The sequence below is a fragment of the Venturia canescens genome, chromosome 8, assembly GCF_019457755.1.
Source record: "Venturia canescens isolate UGA chromosome 8, ASM1945775v1, whole genome shotgun sequence".
Classification (NCBI taxonomy): Eukaryota; Metazoa; Arthropoda; class Insecta; order Hymenoptera; family Ichneumonidae; genus Venturia; species Venturia canescens.
This window is the reverse complement of record NC_057428.1, coordinates 14,166,083-14,188,516: the sequence shown is the minus strand read 5'-3', so window position 1 is coordinate 14,188,516 and position 22,434 is coordinate 14,166,083. Positions and strand designations below refer to the sequence as shown.

General features: G+C 45.9%; 2 protein-coding genes across 2 annotated transcripts in view; one reads left to right on the top strand and one right to left on the bottom strand.

The window, feature by feature from the left end:
- Positions 1-355: 355 nt before the first annotated feature.
- On the bottom strand, positions 356-21,542 carry emp (epithelial membrane protein). The gene is made up of 6 exons (XM_043427469.1): positions 20,378-21,542; positions 6,540-6,877; positions 4,359-4,856; positions 3,458-3,656; positions 2,401-2,609; positions 356-1,815 (listed from the first exon to the last, which is right to left on the bottom strand). Exons 1-6 carry the CDS (start codon positions 20,433-20,435, stop codon positions 1,564-1,566), a joined length of 1,554 nt encoding a protein of 517 aa, XP_043283404.1. The 5' UTR covers positions 20,436-21,542; the 3' UTR covers positions 356-1,563.
- Positions 13,000-22,434, top strand: part of LOC122415378 (uncharacterized) — a 26,460-nt gene continuing 17,025 nt past the window's right edge. The window contains exon 1 of the mRNA XM_043427464.1: positions 13,000-13,117. The gene's annotated coding sequence lies outside the window, so the exon portion shown is untranslated. The remainder of the gene's footprint in view (positions 13,118-22,434) is intronic.

Here is a 22,434-nt window from a genome sequence, read left to right as displayed (position 1 = left end):
AAATAATATCGCCGCAGCTTCCGATAATCTCGCGAGAAAAATGTGGCTTTTTCTCACTCGTTCAAAGTCATGCGGAGGCACAGCGCAATGTGACGAAACACTCCAAGGTTTTCAACAAATTTTGAAACTCCAAGGGAAATTACGAAAAGAGAAGAAATGTCGAAGAAATTCAATGTCGCAAGTCGCACGTTCGTGATTCGAGCTTCACAAATCCACCGACAATTCGATCTAATATTACAATTTTTCATCTCGTCCAAATCGATCGGAATCCACGTCATTTAATCTCGATTTTTTCTCTCTCGATATGTTCCTGCGCATAATTGAATTTCTCCACTAATTTGAACCCGCTGAAACATCGTTTTGGTATCTTTTGATTTTTTTATCTTCTCATATTGTACAAAAGTAATTTTCACCTAAGATTTACGTATGACGAGGGCTCGAGGATAAAGGGAGGATGGGGGAGAGGACGAAGAGGGTCACTAAAAACGTATATCTAGCATAAAACATATACACAGAAGAGTACAAGGTAAAATGGTACATTCGACATAATTACAATTGCTTCGGGAGTCCGGGCCAAGCTCCAATGCCGTTTGTACTCTCCGGTCGATTAATGTGCTGTGAGCAAATAAAGTTGTTAGTCATTGTTATCTCTCGAATCGAGCTATTTGAAAATACGAGGGAGAGAAAAACGATTTTGAGCATTGGAGGAAAGAAAGACATCGAAGCTTGGCCCATTTTCCCCTATTCGAATAAAAATTAAACACAAAAATATACTGGAAAACAACACCAAATCCATAAATCCGTAACGAATGACAGCCAATTTTTAAATAACATTAAATATTCTATCGAAAATAGGATCGATACGAAGCGACGAGATTCATCAACAACGGCACATTATTTTCGATCGACGGGCCTGGAATAAACGACCCTTCGTCGCCTCTCGTGCTCCAATTTCATTGTTAACTTTACTTTCCCTTCGTTTTTATATTATTTTTACGATTTTGTTGACACTTTCACGTTTTTATCATTTCAAAACTTTTCCTATGCTTTTAGTATTCGATATAAATAAGAGATTCGAATCTATAATAACTGTACATACACCATGAAAAAATAGAATATACTAGAGAATTCGGGACGCGTTTTCTGGACGGAAATCTCGCACCATTCAAACTCTTTTTTCCCCAGTTTTTTTTTTCGAATTGACACATTTTTTCGTTTCTGCTACCACGAAGTTTCGTTCTCGAGGGATTTTGTGCATTAAATTTTCCTGCACAACGTGCGATTTCTGTTTAAAGGGGAAAAATATTGCGAGTTTTCATAATGCACGAAATTTAAAAGTGGAAAAAAAGCTTTTTCCTTTCTTTTTTTCCATGTTTCAGGGCGAGTGATATTTGGACGAATAGAGAGAGGAAATAAATAGAGTTTCAGGGTCTCGGAACCAAAGCCTTTCTTTTCCCTCGATGCCGCGAGCCTCGATTGTGCGCTTTTTTAGTTTGCCTCCTCAACGGGTAAGTGGTAAGTTTGGGTTTTTAAGTAGCTCTCGAGGCGCCTGTTCAACCATCCTTATTTCGTGGAGCCTTGGAACGCCGGATTGAGGTTTCCCTGCTTGCTGTTCGTCGCGTTCGACGGCAGTGGGTTACTCAAATGAAGCTTCTCCTGACGCTTCGCCGCTCTCGCCAAACACATTAGCGCTATTATTAATACAATTATTCCACTCGCTCCCAGTGCACCCGAAAGTGCGGCACGTGCGATCGGCGGCACGTCTACCGCCATTTTCAGCAGAGAGGTCACTTGACTCGGAAGTTCGTCGATACCCTGTCAACATTCGATCAATATTTTTATCATTCAACGTTCTTTTGTAATGAAAATGAGGCGGAAATCACAAAATTTGAATATTTTATTTAATTTGTTTTTTCTCATGAACAAAGTATCCTTATTAATTCCTTTGAATAACGTCACATTCCTCGAATCAAAGACTCGAATCCTTTCAATTGTATTTGAATGCTCGAAAATTCAGGTATTTTAGAAACTTTGGAAACATCAGTTTCCTGTAATAATTTTTCAAAAGAATCCATGAAATTCGATAAAAATATTATCTATGCGAAACAGCAATTGAAATTTTTCAAATCGCATAAGATTTTTTGGGAAGTTCACTTTTTCGTGGAAACATCGACGAAAATCGAGACTCGAGAGCCGGAATTTCGAAAAAAATGTTCTAGAGTATAAAAATTCGGGTTTCCCGCCTCAAAAAATCTTGCAACAGTCAGTAAAACCGTTTCAACCATTTGTGCCAGAATTTGATTAGAGTAAACGCAAAAAAGGGTCATTTATCGAAATGAGGAAACGTAAAATATCGATAAAATTGAAAAAAGTACAGAAAAAAGGTATGAAAAAACTTACATCTTCGAACCACATAATTGGGAAGACGATGTCAGGGAAAGTGGCGACCTGTTTGATATCTCGGACTTGGCTAACCGCGAGATTTATTTGGATGCGAGCACGAGCTCGTAATGCGGTGCCCATCGTGGGTTGTACGTCGATGAAGAGTTGATGTTTTTCTTCCTCGGGCGGTGACACTCCGGTTACAGCCTCTCGTAGCGCGGGGTCAGCTGTCAAACGACAGACAAATTTAAATCCAGCGAACACAATTACGCTCCGCTCCGCCATACCGGGGGGACGAGAACATCGTTAATTATTCTTCTCAATTTGGCGTAATTGTGATTGAATGAGCAATAAAATATTTTGATATTTAGATTGATGCAAGTATATCTGAGAATGTAGAAAAATGAAGGCGAATTTTGGGGAGAAAAATGTCGGCAAGAAAAATCGGGACAATGCGAGGGAGAGTTTTCTGTTATTCTACGTCGACCTTCCACCTCGCGAAGGTAATATAATTTTGAGTTTTTTTGCCTCGCGCATTATGTACGCGGTACAGGCGCATTAGCGTTGAATATTCTTTTATTTCAGCAAGGCGAAAGAGCGCTACGATTTCACCGCGCGTTATATTCAGTATCATTAAAACAGAGCCGCGATGAAGAAAGTAAAAGTATGCATTCATTGAAAATCCGTATAAAAACGTTCTCACAGAAAATACACGCGCCAGCAGACAATAAAAGACGTGGGAGAACGGCTCCCGCCGTTCCCGCAGACTCCGCGATTTACACCGGGAAGAAAGATAAAACACCGGGCTTTTTATACTTTGAGATGAGAAAGAGAGCGAGTCGTTTTCTTAGAATTTTTTCACGAATTTTCATGCTCGGAAGTCGCACCCAAATGCGAGCCTAGATATACGCGCGGTGCTGCGTTGCTCGAAAATATCCTTTCCGTCGATTACCGCGACTTAAAACTCGATTTCAGCGTCCCCGAAGAAATACGATTTTTCTTCGACTTACCAGCGACCGATCGTCTCGAGGCTTTTCAAACGTTGTAAAATGTGACCCAACGTGCTGGAACTCACCTCGGAAGAAATGTGGAAAACTGAGCAAAATCGGCGAGTCGTATTGGCAGAGAGAGGCGTTGAAGGTCCCTTCGGGTGCGCAGGGTGGCCCTTCGGGGCAGAAACATTGTTGGGCAGCTACCTTGTCAGGTGAGGCGAACACGTCCTTAGGAGGGGTGAATCTGTAGCCAGGAACTCCACCAGCAGTTGTTACTTCCTCCTACGAGTCAAAGAAAAGTTGGAAAATAGTTTGAAACTTGGAGTCTGTAGAGGAATTTTTCAAACGTCATAATCTCGGTATTTTGCAACCGAAGAAGGAACTTCTGGTAACAAGGAGCTCGTCTAATGATAAATTTTTCGTTATCAATCACGGTTCGCTAGCAATGAAACTACTGACTCGGTAAACGACGCCGGATTCGATGTCGGGGAGTGTTTCGCTACCGTCGAACTTCCGCGGAGTAAAAAGACTCGATTCCAAAAAGCGCTGAGCAAAGACTTCGAAAGCGACAACCGCAGGATTGTTTCAGTAAAAGGAGACGTTCCGGAGTCTTGAAAACTCGATAGAAACTCAAGTCGAGTCGCTCATTGAAATTCTTATTGAGAAAACTAATAAATGTTTGAATTTTCGCCATTTTTTATTTAACAAATTTCGAAATCAAATTCAAAAATTCGAATCATTTATTCCCACTTCGGGTCGGACATGAATCGACCATAATATAGTTTATCGACGGATCGTGACGTAATTAATAGAAAACGAGACGAAGAGTTTTCTTTTCTGGATAACAAAAAGTTGCCTTCGAATCGATGACCTCGAGCGTGCAAAAAGTATGGAAAAAACAATTCGAGTGAGGAAGCGCAGCTTCGTTTTTTTCCGAGCCAGAATTGCTGTAACAAGTAAATAAAAAGTGAAGAGTGTGCTGACCTTGAAAACGAGAGGAAGAGCTCTGCAGAGGTCTTTGTCAAAGACCTTGAGAACGGTGTCCTTGGTGATGTGAGGAGGGAAGATGCTGCCGTCGCTGCCCATGATGCTGTCGCAGCTCGGAGTGGTCCAGTGTCCGAGACCGCTTTTACCGTTCCATTTGTCCATCATGCCGTACTTCGTAACGTCCGATTGACCGGTGAAGACGGTGTAAGCATCGGCGGCCGTGCCATTCTTCCCGTAAAGCAGACCGAACTGATCGTACGGCAACATTTGTTCCTTCGGGACAACGTCCTTGGCAAGTTTCAGAAGGGGATCCTCGTAGCCCCAGAGCAGCTGACCCACCGAGACCTCGACGAAGGGCTTGATCTTGAGGATATCCATGATCGATGCCATAGCCAATCTCAAAAAACGGGCGGCGTGACGCGACTGACTCGTTGCCGATAACATCGGCACGTTTGGCACCACCACGAGATCCTCCTCCGATCCGACCGACAATTCCTACAATTTCAAACAGCGCTCAAACGTTTGACCCAATTTTCCAGCGCCCGTTCCTTGCTCGATCGACCTTTCAAAATCGGAGCACGAAAATTTGCAAATTTCGCAAATAGAAACAGCGTCGTAAAGGTGGAATCGCTGGAAAAAAAGTCGGAGGGAAGGGAAAACATTTAACATGCAATTTCATCAGCCTGCGATCGAATCCTTTAAGGGGGTCAACTCGTTTCTATTGATAACCGAGAATCCCAGAACTGAGGATCAATGTTTGGGAAAGAGTGAAAAATAATCTACAGGGAATCTGCTACCTCAATTATTTTGGGATCCAAAAATTGATTTCTCGACACCTCGCGCACCGTGAATCCCAAAATAATTCCAACGATGCACGGAGAAAAAAAAGTTTTTACTAAAAACTTTCTAATTTTCAAGTGAATTCCGAATAAAACTTTTCAATTGCGTATTTTGTTCTGGCAAAGGTTTAAACTGTGCTATTTTTTCCTACACACTTAACCGAGAAAACATTGTAAAATTCATGTTGACTCGGCCACGGTTAGTGCTGTTTTCGCAATCGAAATTTGCAGTTGAACATAGTAAAATTCGAGGAGCTCGAACACAAGCGTCGATCCGCCAAAGTGTGTAGAAATTTACTGCGGTACATAGCAGAATTTCATTCGCGCTTCAATCACGCAATAATTAATAAATCGGCATTTTCGTTTGTCCAAAGAAACTCGTGAATCCCCACAAAGTATCTGATCGCATTCCGCCAAGATTTTAGTCTCACGACTCCACTGTTTCAATGCTCCTTCTCCTCGATACTTGAAACTCCTCCATTAATATACAGTCCCGGTAAAACTGCCGCGCGGCGTTGCGGGGAGCATAATAAGAGAAAGCAGGAAAAAACAATATGGTCATTGAGTATTCGGGCAAACGTACTTCTAAATAAAGCACCGACGTTCACCGTTGCGATTATTTTTTACCGCACACCGGCCTCTCGGCTTCGTTATTATGATACGCTCGGATACGCTACGAAATAGGAGCAATCATTTCAAGAGCTCTGACCCGACGTTCATTCATGAGTATCTCTGTTCAGCCTCAAATGCGCTGGCTTTCCACCCTTTGCTCGATAAAATAGAAAACATGGAAATGCGGAGTTATACAATTTTGAAAGTGCGGAGCTGGGGAGTCGGGAGGCCACCGGAGAATCTGAAGAATCGCATACAGTTACTGCAAACTCTTTTCATTTTTTTTTCTCTTTCATTAATTGGTATTGAATTTGAAAAAAAAAAAAAAAAATTGTGACGTTAGCAGCGGGGATTATTGTGCTCTGTACGCGAGGCGTTGCACAACGGGGCTCTTTGTCACGTAGACTGACTCAGAAGCACTTCGAACTTAATCTGCCCAATCGGAGAGCTCGAGCTAGAACTGTTGAAGAATCCGGCTGTGACACGTGACCGGAATTAACGAGGCGAGGTAGGCTCTTTTGAAATTTTGACGACAGTCTTATTGGCACATCGTCGGGGATTGACGTGAATATTGAAAAATATGGCGATTGCTCCGAGAGCGAAGTCGAAGGATCGAAAAACAATTTCGACGTTCGTTCAAAGGCACATGACGCTGAAGTTGCAGCGTTGCTCGATCGAGGATCGAAACCGTTGGGAAGCTCGCACGTATCGAGTCGCATATACTCACAGGAGAGAATACAAATTCCTTTCGTTGCTTGTAGCTAACGGTGTCATTTCCATTGAACTTGATGTCGACCTTTTCCCAGTGTTGGACGTAGACGTAGGGCCCGAGTTCCTGGAGGGCAGGTTTGTCCCCGTTGTTGAGAAACTCGTCGGCGTTCGTCACGTTGTAAATGTAAACGTGCATGTGCGGCGAGACCGGCGGAGCTCTCCACCATCCAAAAGTTCGGCCGCCGTCCCTCAATGCGACTTCCTTGTTGACGATGACATCGATGATTTTGGGGAAAAGGGCGGCCAGAAGCGCGCCGATTATTATCAGGAAGACTCCGATCGCGATCGCAGCCCCTGAAACACCAAAAAAAAAACAAAAACAAAATGAATCAGCTGATTTTGACGTCTTGCAAAAAACGATCCCCAGGTGAAAAATGCACGTGCCCGTCGTTGAGAAAGTAAAAATTTCTCCACATCGATTGAACCGCCTCGAAAGTCTTTGGGTCGATTCGAACATCGAAGCGTCGTTCATGGATCTGCACAGCTCGTGGAAGGCTCTGCGCGCCCGGAGTTTAATGTCGCGTCACCTCAGATAATGACCGCTTGTTAGACAAACAGTCGCGGGTGTCGGATAAAGTGTCGGTCGTCGGGGACTCGCGTGTCGCGTTTGCAGCGAGTATGCGCGCGACACGCACATCGTAATTGTTCGAATACCTCGGTGCTTAGAAATAAACTGGAATGATGATAAACGTGCTCCAATATCATCCTCGGATGGTCGTTACTCCGAGGGGGACGAGAGAAGTTTCCTGTTGCTTTAAGGAGCGACCTCAAGCTGCTCGATGTTTCCTGGCGAGGCTCGCGACGCTCAAAAGCTCCTCGGAGGGGCCGAAGATCGAGATTTTTTTAATGGGACGTTACGAGACTTTCGAGGATTTCCACTCATCTCTTGCGATGCGTCAATGAAGGAGCTGGGGCGCCGCAAGGACAGCGGGGCCGAGTCATCCTTCACCTACGCCGGGGGCTCCGTGCATGCACTCTTTTGTATCGATTTCCAGAGCCTTCGTAATACCATGTTGATACGAACATTGAAATAATTCATTAATTTAACATACTCGTTAAGGAGTCTCGACCCTGTTCTCATAACGTCCGAGTCACGTTGACTCGCTTGACCTTCCTGTCGTACGAAGGTTGTTTTTTCATCGATTCGTGATTACTCGAATTATGCTTTTTTTTAGTAATTAACGGGGAAGCGAAGTGCAATTGGAAACGGTTTTGTCGCGGTTCGCTCAGGGCGTTTGCGGGCTCCTCATTTGCACTCTGATTTACAATGAATTGTCGTTTTTTTTCTACTTCATATTCTTCATAAAGTTTTGTAATCTCTCAGATCGCAACGATTTTCAGCCACGTTTATGCATTAATACGTTCCCATTATCGTTGCGTGCCGCAGCTTTCTATACGCGCTGAGATCGCCGGACGCATCTTCCAGACCGCTTCCGGGATCTTCACGCTTGTGTTTAACGCTTAATTGCCCCAAGCCCCTCCAACCCGGCTTCGAACGTCGCAGCTTTCGATGCACTTTTGTTCGAACGATTCAACGAATTTGGACAAACTTTCAAACCGAAAAAAATTGATGGGAATTCAGAGTTAACGCAACTGCAGTTCCCCTATCGGATCTCATTCCGGAAAATCTACGAGCTGCCTGAAATACGAGCTTGTTTTTGGCTCCCCCCTCAACGCTAAGTCAAGACTCAAGTCCGTTGACACGATTTCGGAAAAAAATGCGGCGTTATCTCCGATTAAATGTAAACTTGCATTTGAGCGAAATGCGAAGCTGTTCCTCCGCGGATGCGTTCCCGAATTCGTTTTCACTTCGCTGGTGGTTCGCGCTTTCACTTATTTCACCGCGCTCGCCGGCGATCGGCACTAGTATTTTTCTGGGCAGCGCACCTCCGCGAGCGCGCTCATCCACGATCACTTTCGATCCTCTCATTCCAGTGTTCCCAGTGTGCGCACGCATATTACCATGAACGAATTTTTGGATCCATCGGTTTTCGGACACGCGATTGGAGGACCTCAGAAGCCGAGGTATGCGGGGCACCTGCGCGCGGAGACTTCGAAAATTCGTGGCCTCCGAGAACCGACAAAACACCTGGAAAACTCGGGGGAAAATCGCAAAAAAAACCAAATTTTCGAACCGGGGACAAAGTTTTCCGATTTCAACGGACCAAAAACCTGAAAATTGGGTTTACTATTAAAAACAAAAGCGTTTGCTCGCAGGCTTCGCGATTCCAAATGCCTGAAATCGCGGTTCGATTGTATTTTCCAAATTCAATGACTTTATCTTGCCTCGAGCGCGGAGTCCCTCAAAATTTAGGAGCACAAATCCAAAAACTGTACGCCTCCCAACCCTCCATTGCGTTTCAACATTGACATTGGCATTGACGGTGTTAATGGACGATAAAATGGCAAGAAGCATGAAAAACGCAATAACTTTTATAGCCGGCGAGCGCGACATGAGAATTATCATTCAATCGCAACAATTATCAGTCACCGAGAATGCATTATTCCTGTAAGCACTTTTTATCTGAAATTATTGCTTGCTAGATTTTTCGATCAACAAACATTTGATGTAACCATAAAACTCGACGCGAGCGTTTAATCTTTTGACGCAGTGTAATTTGTTGTGAAACATCGAAAGTTCCGAACGAGGGAACCGGCGGGAGGATCAGAAGAGAGAATTTCATTTTTTTACAAATGGAATCTCGGTGCTTTTCAGGCTGATTTTTCCTACATCGTGACTGCATGACGTCAGAATTCATGCCCCACCTCACTCCGTAGTTGTAAAAAAACTCGATAAATTAACATCGAGAATGTTGGATAAAGAACGACCAAGTCGTTGTATAAAGTAAGCGATGAGTGAGGAGTTCTCGCGTGTCCGCGAGATCGAGCAAAGATCAAGGTTCCAATGAGGACAAAACAAAATGAAAAAAGGTACGGTCGCCACGCTTTGGGCCCGCGAGTCGAACGACCAATGGACTTCGACAATCAAATCTTCGCAAATGATCGTACGAACAGGCCCGCTTCGACTTTGCTTTCGTTTCACCGGAATGTTTTATTTCCTGGCCTCGAATTCGAAGCGGATTTCGAAAAAAACCACAAACAAGTTCGTAGGGATCGTTTGTTATCGGGACTTTTTGATTGCTCGTGAAATTGGGAGGAAAAAAAATACCGACGACGTTGTAGACGAAGAAAAAACTTTGGATTCTAATTCCAACGTTCTTCGGTGCCCCATCCTCGAAGCTACAGGAAACCTTCAATTTGTCAACTCTTCATGGAACTTGAAGGCGAAACCAGCAGCAGGCTTTGATCGATAGCAACGCCTCGTTCAGGTTGCTCTCGATGCCCAGTCCATTTAAATCTACTCGAAGGAGCCCGAGCCTATTCAAATGTCTGAGGAGAGTCATTGAAAGTTTTTGGAATCCGCTTGAACGCGCAACAACATTCTGAAGCATAAAATGCGTCAACAGGTTTGGACACGAGCCTCGAGGCCCTCGAGCGCGCGGTGGGAAAGTTTCTCGCTTCTATTTCCTCGTTTATGTAACGACGTATTAGAGCACCGAATCCCCCCACTCCGTCCGATGATCTTTGAGCAACTAAACTCCAATAACGAGGAGGAAAATCTTCGAGGTTCTCCTTGACAAAGTATCGCGTTGAAGGATGAGCCGAATACATGAAAAATCGGTGATCGGTGGAATTTTTCGGGATAAGATCCGCGCAGAGAGCGATCGAGCAAACAAAAGACTGGCGATGATCCCATAAGGGGGTTCTCGCTCGACCAAATTCGGACGCGAGTCTCACCGCGATTTCTCAACATCCAAGTTTGCAGTCTCGGACATCTCATTGACCGATTGACGTCTGCACGGATCGATCAAAAGTGGCGTAATTCCGAATCAATTATGCCGAGCGCAATGCCACGGGAGTGAGGGGGGCATGACCTTGCGAATCGTTCGCCCCTGGTATCGCAATTTTGGCACGACGAACAGGGAAAAAATGAAGAGCTCAGAGCTCGGTATATGGACGGCGACGTTGAAAATCTTCGTTTTGTGCTTCAATTATTTAAAAAATCATCTTACTTGTTGAGATTGATTCATTTTTGATGAAACGATAGAGGTTTAAATACTTTCGTAGTTAAATCGTCAAGCAAAATGTGACAACAGCCATTTTCTATTTATGTGCGTATGCATATTTATATTTTTAACCAGCTGGGGCTCATGGCGTTGTCAAACCTTGCACCGTTTGTGTCGTCATTACTCGTTAACCTCAAATAAGTGTTTTCTTTCCATTCCCAAGTCTTGTTCGCCGGTAACAAGGATTTCTCAAGACGTCATCGATATCTAAAATCATTTTATTTTCTTATTCTCTAATTCTCTCTTAATTATTTTCTCGATTTTCTCGACAACCTTCCGCATAAGATTCGCGCAAACTTCCTTAATCACCTCAATACCGAGTGGAATAGCATTCGTAAATAGGCTCGATAGGATCGTATGGAAGCGCAAATACCCGAGAAAATGAAAATCATGATTTTCTTCATGAATTATCAAGAGCTCAATCAAGTAGGTACGATAAAAATTTTGTTTTTCAAACCTGTAAGAATGCTAGTTAAGATTCCTGTAGCACGACATTCCCGATCAATTATACGAGCCATTGTATGTCCAATTGTGCAAGAACAATGATTGAGCTCGAGCGTAAACGCAAGCAAATAAACGCCACGCGCGTCACAGAATCTCGAATATTTGTAAAAACACTTATCACGGAGGGAGGAGGAGGAAAAAAGTCTTCGATTTTCTAATCAATCGAGACACCGCAGAGCCGTGGTTCGCCCGTGGAACAAGTTCCTACTTTGCATAACGTTTAAACAAGCAATCGCGAGGAGAAAAAAAAATGAAAAAATGATCAACGCGAAGGTGCCTTCGATTATAAATCGCTGCTCGCCATACCGCAGAAAGTGGCATTTCATTCCTTCCTTTTTTCAACGAGGCCGGCGACTTCGCAACAAGGAGAACTTGCTTAAGTCTCGGTTCTCCTTGAATCGCTGGATATTTCCATCAGTGTGCCCCCGTGTCACGTTCAATGATCGGAAGAGAGTGGGTGCGCATTAAAGATAAACAAAAATCAAAATAAAACGACAAAACACGACGCCGAATGTCTGAATGTCAGAGAACGATCGATCCGGTCAATCGCATCGAAACCCTGAGACCGTGTTTTCCAGTTTTTTCTATCTCCATCGATTATATCGGGGCCTCGGACAAACATTTCACGAGGCTCGAGATCACGTTCACTGGATTCGGATGAAAAGTACATTGGCACGCGAGATCAGCGCGTTGGAAGTCCCAAATTTCGATGAAGCCACGCGATCGAGCGTCGCTAATTATCTTCACTGTTGAAAACAAAAGAGAGAGAGAGAGAGAAGGTAACGAGACGATTACGTAGACTCGAGCCAGGAGGCGTTTGTGTAGGAAACGTCACTTTCAGTGTTCCCATTCTCACTGCTTTATGGCAATTTTTAAGTTCCCACGTCGAGAGTAGGAACACCGCGATAATATTGTATACGTTTCGACAATGCGTGAAAAAAAAAAGAAAAGAAAAAACCTGGACAAACTTCTTCGAGCGAGAGCAAAAGTGGCAGCTCCGGGGAGAGATTCCCCCAAATACCAAGTTCCTCGATCTACCGAGAACGCTTTCTAAAATCATAAAAGTATTCTATGTACGAACGAGGGAAATGAAATGTTACGAAAAGTTGTTAAAAATCGGGAATCATCGTTAATCTCCAGAGATGCTCACTCCCGAAGTGCTAAGAATCGAAAAATCACGCGAATTTTCTCATCGTGCTTCATCGCCTCTCGCTTCTTCGAATCGTACTGACGTCATTTCCTCTCGTGACTCGGCCGCTCGTAGCATCACATTTGAATATTCGATATGAAATTTAAAAGACACGTTGTATAGTGTGCATTCTTGAATAGTGTGTGCTTCGAGTCGCTCCTGGCAGCGCGCGATTCCACCACCGCCACCGACCGAGAGTGAGTGGACGCAACAATACGACGAATAACCCCAGACTCGCCTTGAAAACTCGACGAGATAATTTATAACGCGCGCACGTACACGCGCGCGCCGAGTACACACGAGACGCGCAACCATCGTCGAGAAGCTCTTTCTAAATGTTTTGCCAGTCCTACATCCCACGGACTCAAGTACGACGACAAAAACCCCGAAAAAATGATAAAAGTCTTGGAAAACTACAATAAAAAAGTGTTTTCTTGCTTCGGATGAATCTTCGGGAAAAAGTGGTGAAAATTTTGCGATAATACTTGTCCCTGAATGGAGTGGAGCGACCGAGGAGTTCTTCACGAATGTGACTTCATGAATGGCTCGCTGTTACGAACAGCCTGTTCGACAGCAAAGATGCAGCATCACTGATGCGTGGGATGTGAAAATGTATGGGAGTATTGGATCTGGACCGTGGAGCGGAAGGCTTGCTCGGTGAGGAATATTTGTACACGCGGGAGAGGAAGCGTGACACGTTGTAAACGTGAGCAGGTAACAGAAAGTCGATCTTTCACTAGGGTTTTATCTCGGTAACTAGACCGCGGATGGTTTTTATACTTTTTAGCTGTGCACCTCCTCGAGCATCGATGTTGTACGTTAATTCGAACTGGAATGAATCGCTTGTAGCGATTACACGGGCGTTTTGACCGTACGAATTTCAAGAAAAACAAACGTTTCAACGAGAATGCTCGTGTGACGCTGAAGTTTGCAAAGTTGGAGGCCAACGAAATGATCTGATAATTCCAGCAATTTTCCAATTTCGTAACCTGCCGAATTCGCAATTCGTAGTTTTAAAACTTACACCAATGCTTTCGCGGAATAAAAAATTGGTGAATTACGAATGCTTTATTCGTTCATTTCCTTGGATTCGAACGCTGCAAACTTGAGCGTCGTAAAGGACTCAAACGTCCTTCCGTTCCAGAGCTCGAATTCGGAGCAATCCTTCGACGAAGCAGGTAATCCGTGAAAACGGAGCGACGAATCGACGCGACATTCCCGTGGCTCGTTACGTTCCTGTGAATGCGAATCGCACTCCTCGGCTTCCGATGATGCAGCAAAATAACATGAGCAAGTCAGTCGAGAGACGGCGATGAGGAATCGCGAGAAACAGGGGCAACAGCCTTTCACCATGGGACATAAACAATGTTCCTAATCAGCTGTGGTCTCCGCAGTCCTCGGACTAATGTGAGCTCGCCCGGAGAGCAGTTTGTGAGGTTTTCTAAGCACACTCTCCGAACGGCAATTCGAGCGACAAACTCGACGTATTTCCAGGGCAGGTTCGAAGCGATCGAACCGTCGAATCGGTCACTCGCCACCGATTTTTCATCCTCCTCAAATTTGACTCGTTTTTTTAGACTCCTCGCGAGAAGATTTTGCATTCCTCGCCTCCTCATTCAACGATTGCGATCTCATACGCGCTTGACAAAAACACATGCAAAGGTCGCAAATATTCTCGGTGGGATTATTCCACAGGATGCAAACCGGTTGGAGACCGGATGGAAGACGTCCGACGAGCGTCCGCATTTTTTTCATCTTCTTCTTACATTCACCGTTGTTTTATTATTATTTTTTTATTATGAAGCACCTTTCGAACTCGTTTTCACTGCGTTCGACACATTTCAGCCAATTTCGTCCGAGAGCCTTGGCGACGACCTTCATATTTGATTGTGCCGAAAAAATCCTTTCGCGCGAAAAATCCCTGATTTATCTCCGGCTCGAGAGACAACATTCGATTCGATCGAGCCAGAACAGCTTCGATTCAACGCGGCCGGGAATCCCGGTGCCGAATTCAGCCCCATAACCGTGTCAAACGTTCCAAAACACGAAGTTTCGAGTCAGTTGCTAAAAAATGCTCCAATTTCATCGCCAACTTGCGCAACGCGCGTAAGCCCGAGTTAATGTAAACAAGAATTTCGCTGCGTGTATAAGCGCCATGAATTCGTAAGTGGAACTTTGTGTAATTAGCGTCTTCGGTATACAGGTCGTTTGCACAAATGATACTCCGTGCAACGGTTATCCTCGCACACACGAGGTAGAAATTCAGGGCAATAGAAAAGTAAACGATTCGCGAATGCGCGGTGCAGGCCTCCGCGTCGCGGGAGACTATTTCTATGCGCGTCGCTAAAATCGTGTCAGAAGAGCGGTGAAAAATGACGAAACGGATGGGCGCAGGAGCTTCGAAAATTTGTCGACTTAGAAAACCGACTACGAAAGCCTGATGCTCAGTGTGCAATTTTATTTCGCCGAATAAAAGTCCAACGGAATATTGCGGGGAGACAATGAGCATAGAAATAATCCTGAGAAAACTACGTCACGAAAGATCGATGAAGAAAAGTTCTGACTCGATGAGACAATGGCGACGCGCGCATTTTGCAAACCGATCATCCACGATGCACCGACAAAACGTGCTTCACCTTTGTTAAGCAGAGCTCGAGCGTTCGAAACTTTTTTCTCCGGATTTTATTGCTCCCGCATCTCGATGAAACCGTTAATATTCAGAGAGGAAACTAAAAAATATCTTATCGCAGCGATGTTTCCGGCAATCGAATATCTCAAACTTCTTTTTATCAAATCAGCGCGTTCGTGCTTAACTGCTTTTCAGCCTGTTTCGTAGTCTATTAAAACTACCAGCAAACCACGTTTTCTAACGGAAACGAATACATTTGAATAATTACAAATTGAGCTCTCGATCACCGCAATATGTGTTTTTAGAGATTTCTTCTCGCGTCGAACTTTGAAGCTTTTTTTCCCACTTCAAATATTTTCATACACACACTTCGAATTGAATCCTCCTCTTTTCTTCGGGGATTTCATTCATCCGGAATGATTCGAAGTTTCTTCTGCAAAAATTTGAAGAAGAAGTGAGCCAAAAAGTTTCTCATTCGAGTTCACGAAGTTCTCGATGTTCAGCCTCCCCCCCGAAGAGAGGCCGCAACGCTTTTTTTTGGAAATCAGGCCCTGGACGCTGATCGACTATTGAAACTAGTGACTCTCTTTGCCCCGCTTCACTCGATCTCAGAAAACTGGAAGTTCTAGGAGCGACGACGAGCACGAGGAGGCTGGACTGGCCGAAGGCAAGAAATGAGGAATTCAGCGTCGTATTCTCCACGCTGGCAGCAAGCTGCCGGGAGTTTTTTTGCCACTGGCAGCAGGCCGTCACTCTCGTGGTTTACCTGTCGAGACTGTGTTCACTTTTCCACGCAGATTACGCATCCACGATTCTATGCGTTTGTGGCTTTGTCGACGTCGAATAAACGTTCGAGTAGAATCATCATTTTGCAATTTGAGTTCCAAAAATGCGGCTCGAAGTTGGCATATCTCGGTTTTTTGCCTCTCGAGATCATTGATTTTCTCGGTTACCGATATGCCGGAGATTCCTCGCGATGGGAGTGGACCCTCGACGAAAAGATTTGCAGTGAAAATGCGAATAAAAAATAGAGAATTTTATCGACGCGCTTTGATCTTTCAGATTTTATTACTCCGCTCATTAGTGCGCCGAACGAACGAAAGGCTGTTGCAAAGTACGTGGAAAAAAGTGCGACAAGAAACGATGAATATTTCATTAGCCTAAAAAAGCCACAGCGCGGAGTGCTTGGATTTGGATGATAAACGACGAAACGCTCGTGATATTCGTTCGAGCGAGGAATCGCGCGGATAGTTAGAAACTTTCCCGTCCCCGCCTGTGCGCCGCGGCGGCGGAGTAACGTGGCAAAGGTGTTTTGAAACGAGCGTTTGAAAATCTCCTGGATCTTTGATGCAATCGTCCTCTGACTCCGTTCCAATGTCCGACGACTGATCAAACGCTGATTTATGCCAGTGGAAACTTTGGTGAGTCAGAGCTCCTCGGTACAATTCGCACGTCGCAGGAGGAGCTAGAAAAATGTGAAATGAGAGAGAAGCGAGCTCCGGCGTCAGCGATTATCGAACTCCCAGTGCCAGGTTCGGTCGACGCGAAATTTCATCGGAAAATCGAACGTCAGCAATTCAAGTGTTCTTGAACTCGATCGAGAATCGGTGCGCCGCATCGGAGCAAAAGTCAATCGGTTCAACGCCACGCAGTCGAGCAAGATGCGTTCGAATTTATCGATCACGAATCAAGGTTTTCTCTCAACGAAGGGAAAACGGGTGCGCGATTGTGCATCGAAATCGTCAACGCTGCGATAAAAGGAACGGAATTTCGGTCGTGGTGCGACAGCAAAATATAAACACACCGCGATCGAGGCACGATATTTACGACTTTTGATAAACACTTTCGTGCTGAAATTCTCAACGTCAACGATCGGGGAATCGCGATTAATTAAAAAGACATTACGATTCGATCCCAAACGCAGCTGGCGAAAAATCTGCGTACTGAGAATATTCCGAGTCGCTAAAATAGTAAAAATTTTCGTCGTTCAGTCTCGATGGTTTTTCTGTCGATCGATGGACCGTCGCTCTCGGTCCCTGTCTGCTGAGGAGCTCAGCGTCGAAAATTCCAAACCGACGTCTCTATAAGAATCCGTCGTCATTACAGTTTCGTGTTGCCGTTTCGATCGATTGAGAATCGGAGAGCCCAACAGTTTCAACGTGGCGACGGGGAGGTCGAGTTACCGGAGCAATCGGTGCGTGTTCGGGGCTGAGAATGGCGGTTCGTAGGTTCGTCGGGAGCGAAGGAAAGTACGTTTTTTCAAAGTTCCAAGGGAAGTTGGGGAGCCTCCGAGCGTTGAACTTCCGAAGGGGGATTTTGTGAGGAAAAAATGTCGATATTCCGGTCCCTCCGGTTTCCAGAATCACCGGGAGCCGCATTGCTATAGCTCGAAGCCGAAGATACGTGAAAGCATGCGAAAAGTCAAAGGTGCCGGGGCCTGAGACTGTGGCGCTGCGAAAAAACTGAGAGCGAAGCGTCTAATCGGAAGCGTCGAATCAATTGTGCGGCTCTCCGATGACGTCGCACGACGGGATCGGTGAGACGAGAGAACTCGGGACGAGGATCGACGAAGGAAAATTGTCGAAAGATTTTTTCTCAAAAGTTGCGGTGCGCGAAGGACGGAAATCGTTGTGACATCTGTCACTGCGGAGGCCTGCGGTTCGTACCGTTCGTACGCAAAACGCGAAGAAAGACCGCACCATCCACAAATAATGAGTTTCAAGGAAAAAACACGCGGAGAAAAAAGAACGAGATTGACAATGAGGAGCTCGTGACTGTTGCGTTATGTAAAGTTACGTGGGCTACGTTGCATCAAAGTGCAATTGCGATTCTCCTGTGAGTAGATATGTAGGTTGAAATACGCACGGATAAGCCCCCTCCCCCTTCGATCGTTCTTTCTCTCTCTTCTCGACTAATACCGAAGCTACGCTCAAATTACGAGTCCGCATCCGCATGATGCCTGCTGCGGATGTACGATGTTTGATGAGATCGCAAGAACTCGATCTTCGCCCACCGCGATCGCGTGTGTCCCACGTTCCCTGCTCGCTCTCGTTATCGACGAATTCCCGCACGATCATTTTTCACGAAATTATCATCCGTTGGCACAACGTTTCACTGCAATTCGTCCGCCCAATTTACTTTGTTGAATTATTTATCAAGCTACGATTTTGTACATCGAAAAACTTTGTACATTGATCAAAACTCCGTTGAATTGAACGCGGAGAACGGTTTTCTGTTCGTCGGAACAAATAATTTGCATTCAATGCGAATCGAAATAATTTCCATCAAATTTGCGGTCAATTGAGGGCGTCACTCCGCGTGGCAGCCGAATGTTTTGGGGTTTTTTTCGCGGCGAGGAAAAAAACGTAGACTTTTGAAATTTGCAGGGTTTATTTATTGGTATTTCAACTCTGTGATAGAATTTTTTAAGCCTAATATCTCGGGATAATTCGGTGTAAAACTAGTTCACAGATTCCGGGGGATCGGTTTATCTGAGATCAGAAAATCACGGAGCGTTTTGATTTGTAAAGCAGTGGCTATCGCCAGAACTAAAATCATACAGAAATATTAATAATTCAGGGATTTTCGCGCTTTCGAAGACCTGATTTCAATTTTGAAAAAAATCGAGTTTAAATATCAATAAATAAACCCTTCAAATATCAAAAGTCAATGTTTTTTTCCCCCTAAAAAACTGGAATTAAATAATATTTCGGCCAATTAAATAATTTGCATTAATTGTGGTTGCACACAACCAAATAATTTGTTGTTTCAAAAAATCGTAGCTGGATCCGCGCCGTCGTGGTTCAACATCGTGGAATTCCGTTCGATCCACAAAACTCGACGTTTCGCTTGATCAATTTCATTTTTCAGTGAGCCTCAGAGTCTCCGCAGGAATATTTGGCAAAATCCTCAACTTTCAAAGTGCTCAAGATAAATTTCACATTCCTCGAAACAACTCCGCCGACGAACGACCGTTCCCGCCGGGTCATTCTGACCCGGCTCGTCGCTAAAGCCACGTCTCGGATCTACTTTTGCGACACCCTATGAACGAAATGTAACTGAACAGAAAGAGCAGGAGAGGGAGAGGAAGAGGAGGCAGTGACGTCACCCCCGCAGGAGATCCCGCGACTCGAGGTGGGTCCGGGACGAGCCACGACGCGAGGTCGTTTCGGTCCGCGGAACCTCGCGGTCTCCGTGCACTACCGGGTCCACGTGCTACGACGACCCTTTGACACGCGAATTCATGTACCGAACTGTCCGCGATGCCGCCGCGGCGAGCCACGCCTGATCGATAATCTTCGCCTTCGATCGCAGCAGCATGACCGAGCATGTGATCCTGACCCTGATTACAAAGGTTGAACTTTGTGCTCGTTTTACAAAGTTGATGTAGTTTCTTCCTTCATCATTGTTAGGCAAACTAACCGGGCATCAAGTTTTTTCACTATCAGATATCCTGCAGTTTTTACCGCGCTTCGGAGAAACCGACATTTTTATTGCTCCCGCGTGTCTGATAAGCATCTCCGAGCGTCAACGAACGTTTTATTCTCCTTTGACGCCCTTTCCCGTCGTCTTTTCTCGTGGTTACAGCGATTGTCGATAACTCCAGTGACAAAGTCTACAAAATAGAGAATGAGATCGTGGGCGGATGAGTTGGCTCTGGAAGTGTGCCGTGGGACTGCATTTTTTCGTTGATCAAAGCTTCGAGAAATGTTCAACTCTCCAGTGGCCGTGCGAGATGGTCGAGGATTTGAGAATTGAGTGGCGGCGTTTCATCGAGGATGACTCGAAGGTGAATGAGACGCATGAAACAAGGAAGAATCTTGTAATTTATAGAAAAATTCTCTCGACGATTGCCGCGAGTGAGCCGCTCGATGGAAGCGCGACACATGCGAGGATGTCTCGGTTACGAGCGCAGCGCCGCGCAACAACACGGACACGGATCTCCGCGGGCGTCTCGATTACATAAAGCGTTGAGCGCATGAGATATGAAATCGCATATTTTATTTGTTTGTCCCCGAGTCTTGGGTTCCGTGTATTTTATTCAGAAATTGCTTTGGCGGTCTGTGATTGGGTGCGGAATCGATGAAAAATGAGTGTTTCAAGGCAAGGTCGAATTAAATTTTTCGCAGGGGATTGTAGAGGCGCGATCGTGTTCGCCGATGCTTATGCAAGGTGTTTTCGTGGGATCGACGGGTCCGCGAGCTCCGGACTGTCCCGGGGTGAGCAGCTTTGAGTGTTTCGCGTCGTTTCGTCCCTCCGAATTCTCGGAAGAGAGCAAAGACTATCAAACGCTTTTCAAAAGCGTAGTTGGTTCGCGCGGACAATTGAAATAATGGACTACTTACACCAGCGTCGTAGGAAGCCGCCCTGAAGCTTGGCGCAGATGCCCCGTTGGACCCTCATTTCCGGTGTAATCCTGGATGCGAGACTCGAACGAAAGATGAGAGATTCGCGTCGGAGGGGGGCGAGTGCAGCGGTGGATGATCAAAGCCGTCGCGCGCCTCCGGAGAACATTTGTCCGTGGGTCGACAGCGGGGGGGATTTTGAAAAAAGTTTCAGAGGTCCGGGGCCTCGCGTGTTCCTTCGAGTTTGCACGATTTTCGAAAGGCAATCGTCGTCGTTCGGCTGCGGGGCGGGTGCGAGGATTTCATACGAGGGAATGACGATTCTGCGGTGAAACGTAACGATACTCCGAAGGCCCCGTTCGCGACGACAAGCGTGCGCGCGAGTACCAGCACCAGGAGAAAGTCGGACTCGAAGTATGCCGCCGCAATCGCCGCGCCGGCGCAGCCTTTCGGAGTACACGAGCAGCAGCACCGGTGACGAACCAACGGAGAAACGAACGCGCGCACGAGTTTCTGTTTACTACGTAAGTACCGTAGACGTTTTGAGCGCGTGTCCCCCCGCACTCCCGCTAATCACTGGAGGACCTCTCTCTCTCTCTCTCTCTCTCGATTCCTCCTAGTTTACGAGCGCTCGCGCCCGAGTTTCGCGTGTTACGTGTGCCGATCGAAGGAATCGGATCGAGCGGCGAGTCCGGCGAGACGCACAGGTCAGAAGTTCACTTCTCGATCGGAGGAGAGACCCGAGCTGCTGCGACGATCCTCTCGATTCGCTTTTCCCAACTTTATCGATCCTCTCGGCTCTGGAATATCGACGTTTCCGTTCCTCGGTAGATTCTTAAAAAACAGTCACAGCTATGCGGGTATTGGCACTGAAAATCAGCGAGTCGCTCGAAGCCCGATTTGTTTTGACAGGTCCGTCGTTATACTCGCTCCCGAATTTTCTTTTGTTTTCTCCGGGCTTTTCTTCTAGGCCATCGGAAGCTCGCAGGCTGAGAGCGAGTGTCGCGGCTCTCTGGTATTTGTCTTTGTTGTTTGTTTCTATTCGGGAATGATAAGAACGAAATGCACGAGGCGACGAGGTCTTTAAGGCTGTGGGAGACCGGAGAGCTACGCGAGACGAACGATCGGTACGATGTCAGGCCCGGTACTGAAGGCGCTCTCTCGCGGCTCTCGCGCTCGCGAGCCCACAGGTGAACGATTTATTATTTCGCCTCCCTCCCCGCCGCCTTCTCGCGTCCTCCTGGCAGTCGCCGCTGCAAACGAGGCTACGCGACTCTTCGCTTCTCCTTCATCGAGCTCTCCTCCTTCTCTCAACGTTTGTTCCTACCTTCCCGCTCCGCAAATTCCTCGCGCGACCAAGTTCCTTTTGTTCGCTTCTTCCTCACGGCTACGACCGTCCAGTTTTTCTCGCTTCTTTCGACTCTTTCTCGGCGATCGGTTTTCCCGAAATTTTTTCCATCTTCACCGAGCCCCCGAGATTCGACGAAGCTTCGAGCCCCCTCCCGGAAGTCATTTAATAATGAGTTCTCCGTTGCGCTGCTCGGAGGATCGAGGAAACGGTCCTCGAATTAATAACCCTCGCGATCTCTGCCCCCGCACAGAGGAATGCTTTCAATCGAATCTCCAGCTGTTGCGTAAGGTGACTTAATCATTACATTATGTCCGAGTGAAATGTGCTCCGGGAGCAGCGGAGCTGCTCCCGGAGAAAGACGGAGAGAGGGAGAGCAGAGAAAAAATGAACGGGAAAGTGAATGGTGCATACTCGGCTCGTATACGTTGCATATAATGCTAACGAAAGTACGTAATCAAAAAGATACTCTTTTAAAGCACCAACAGGAACGAGTTGTTCGATAGCCCCTCGTCGCGCGCCGGCTCTCGAGACCGAGCGAGCGTAATTTCTCCCTCGAATCGCCCATTTTTTAATGGCTCCAAGATTCTGTCCAATTTTCAATATTTTTTCGAGTCCCTTGTCTCCCCAATTTATTTTGACTCCCTCGTTTTTTTCCGCTGCTCACAGAGTTCCGGCGCTTCTCCGGGGGCTTCGGAGCGAGCTCGAT

What these genes read in the sequence shown, in the direction of transcription:
- emp (XM_043427469.1), bottom strand. Translation starts at nt 20,435, where the DNA reads ATGAGGGTCCAACGGGGCATCTGCGCCAAGCTTCAGGGCGGCTTCCTA. An exon ending in TTTTCCACATTTCTTCCGAG is followed by an intron (nt 2,610 to 3,457) that starts GTGAGTTCCAGC and finishes GTCGTTTGACAG; the next exon opens with CTGACCCCGCGCTACGAGAG. An exon ending in CAATTATGTGGTTCGAAGAT is followed by an intron (nt 1,816 to 2,400) that starts GTAAGTTTTTTC and finishes GAATGTTGACAG; the next exon opens with GGTATCGACGAACTTCCGAG.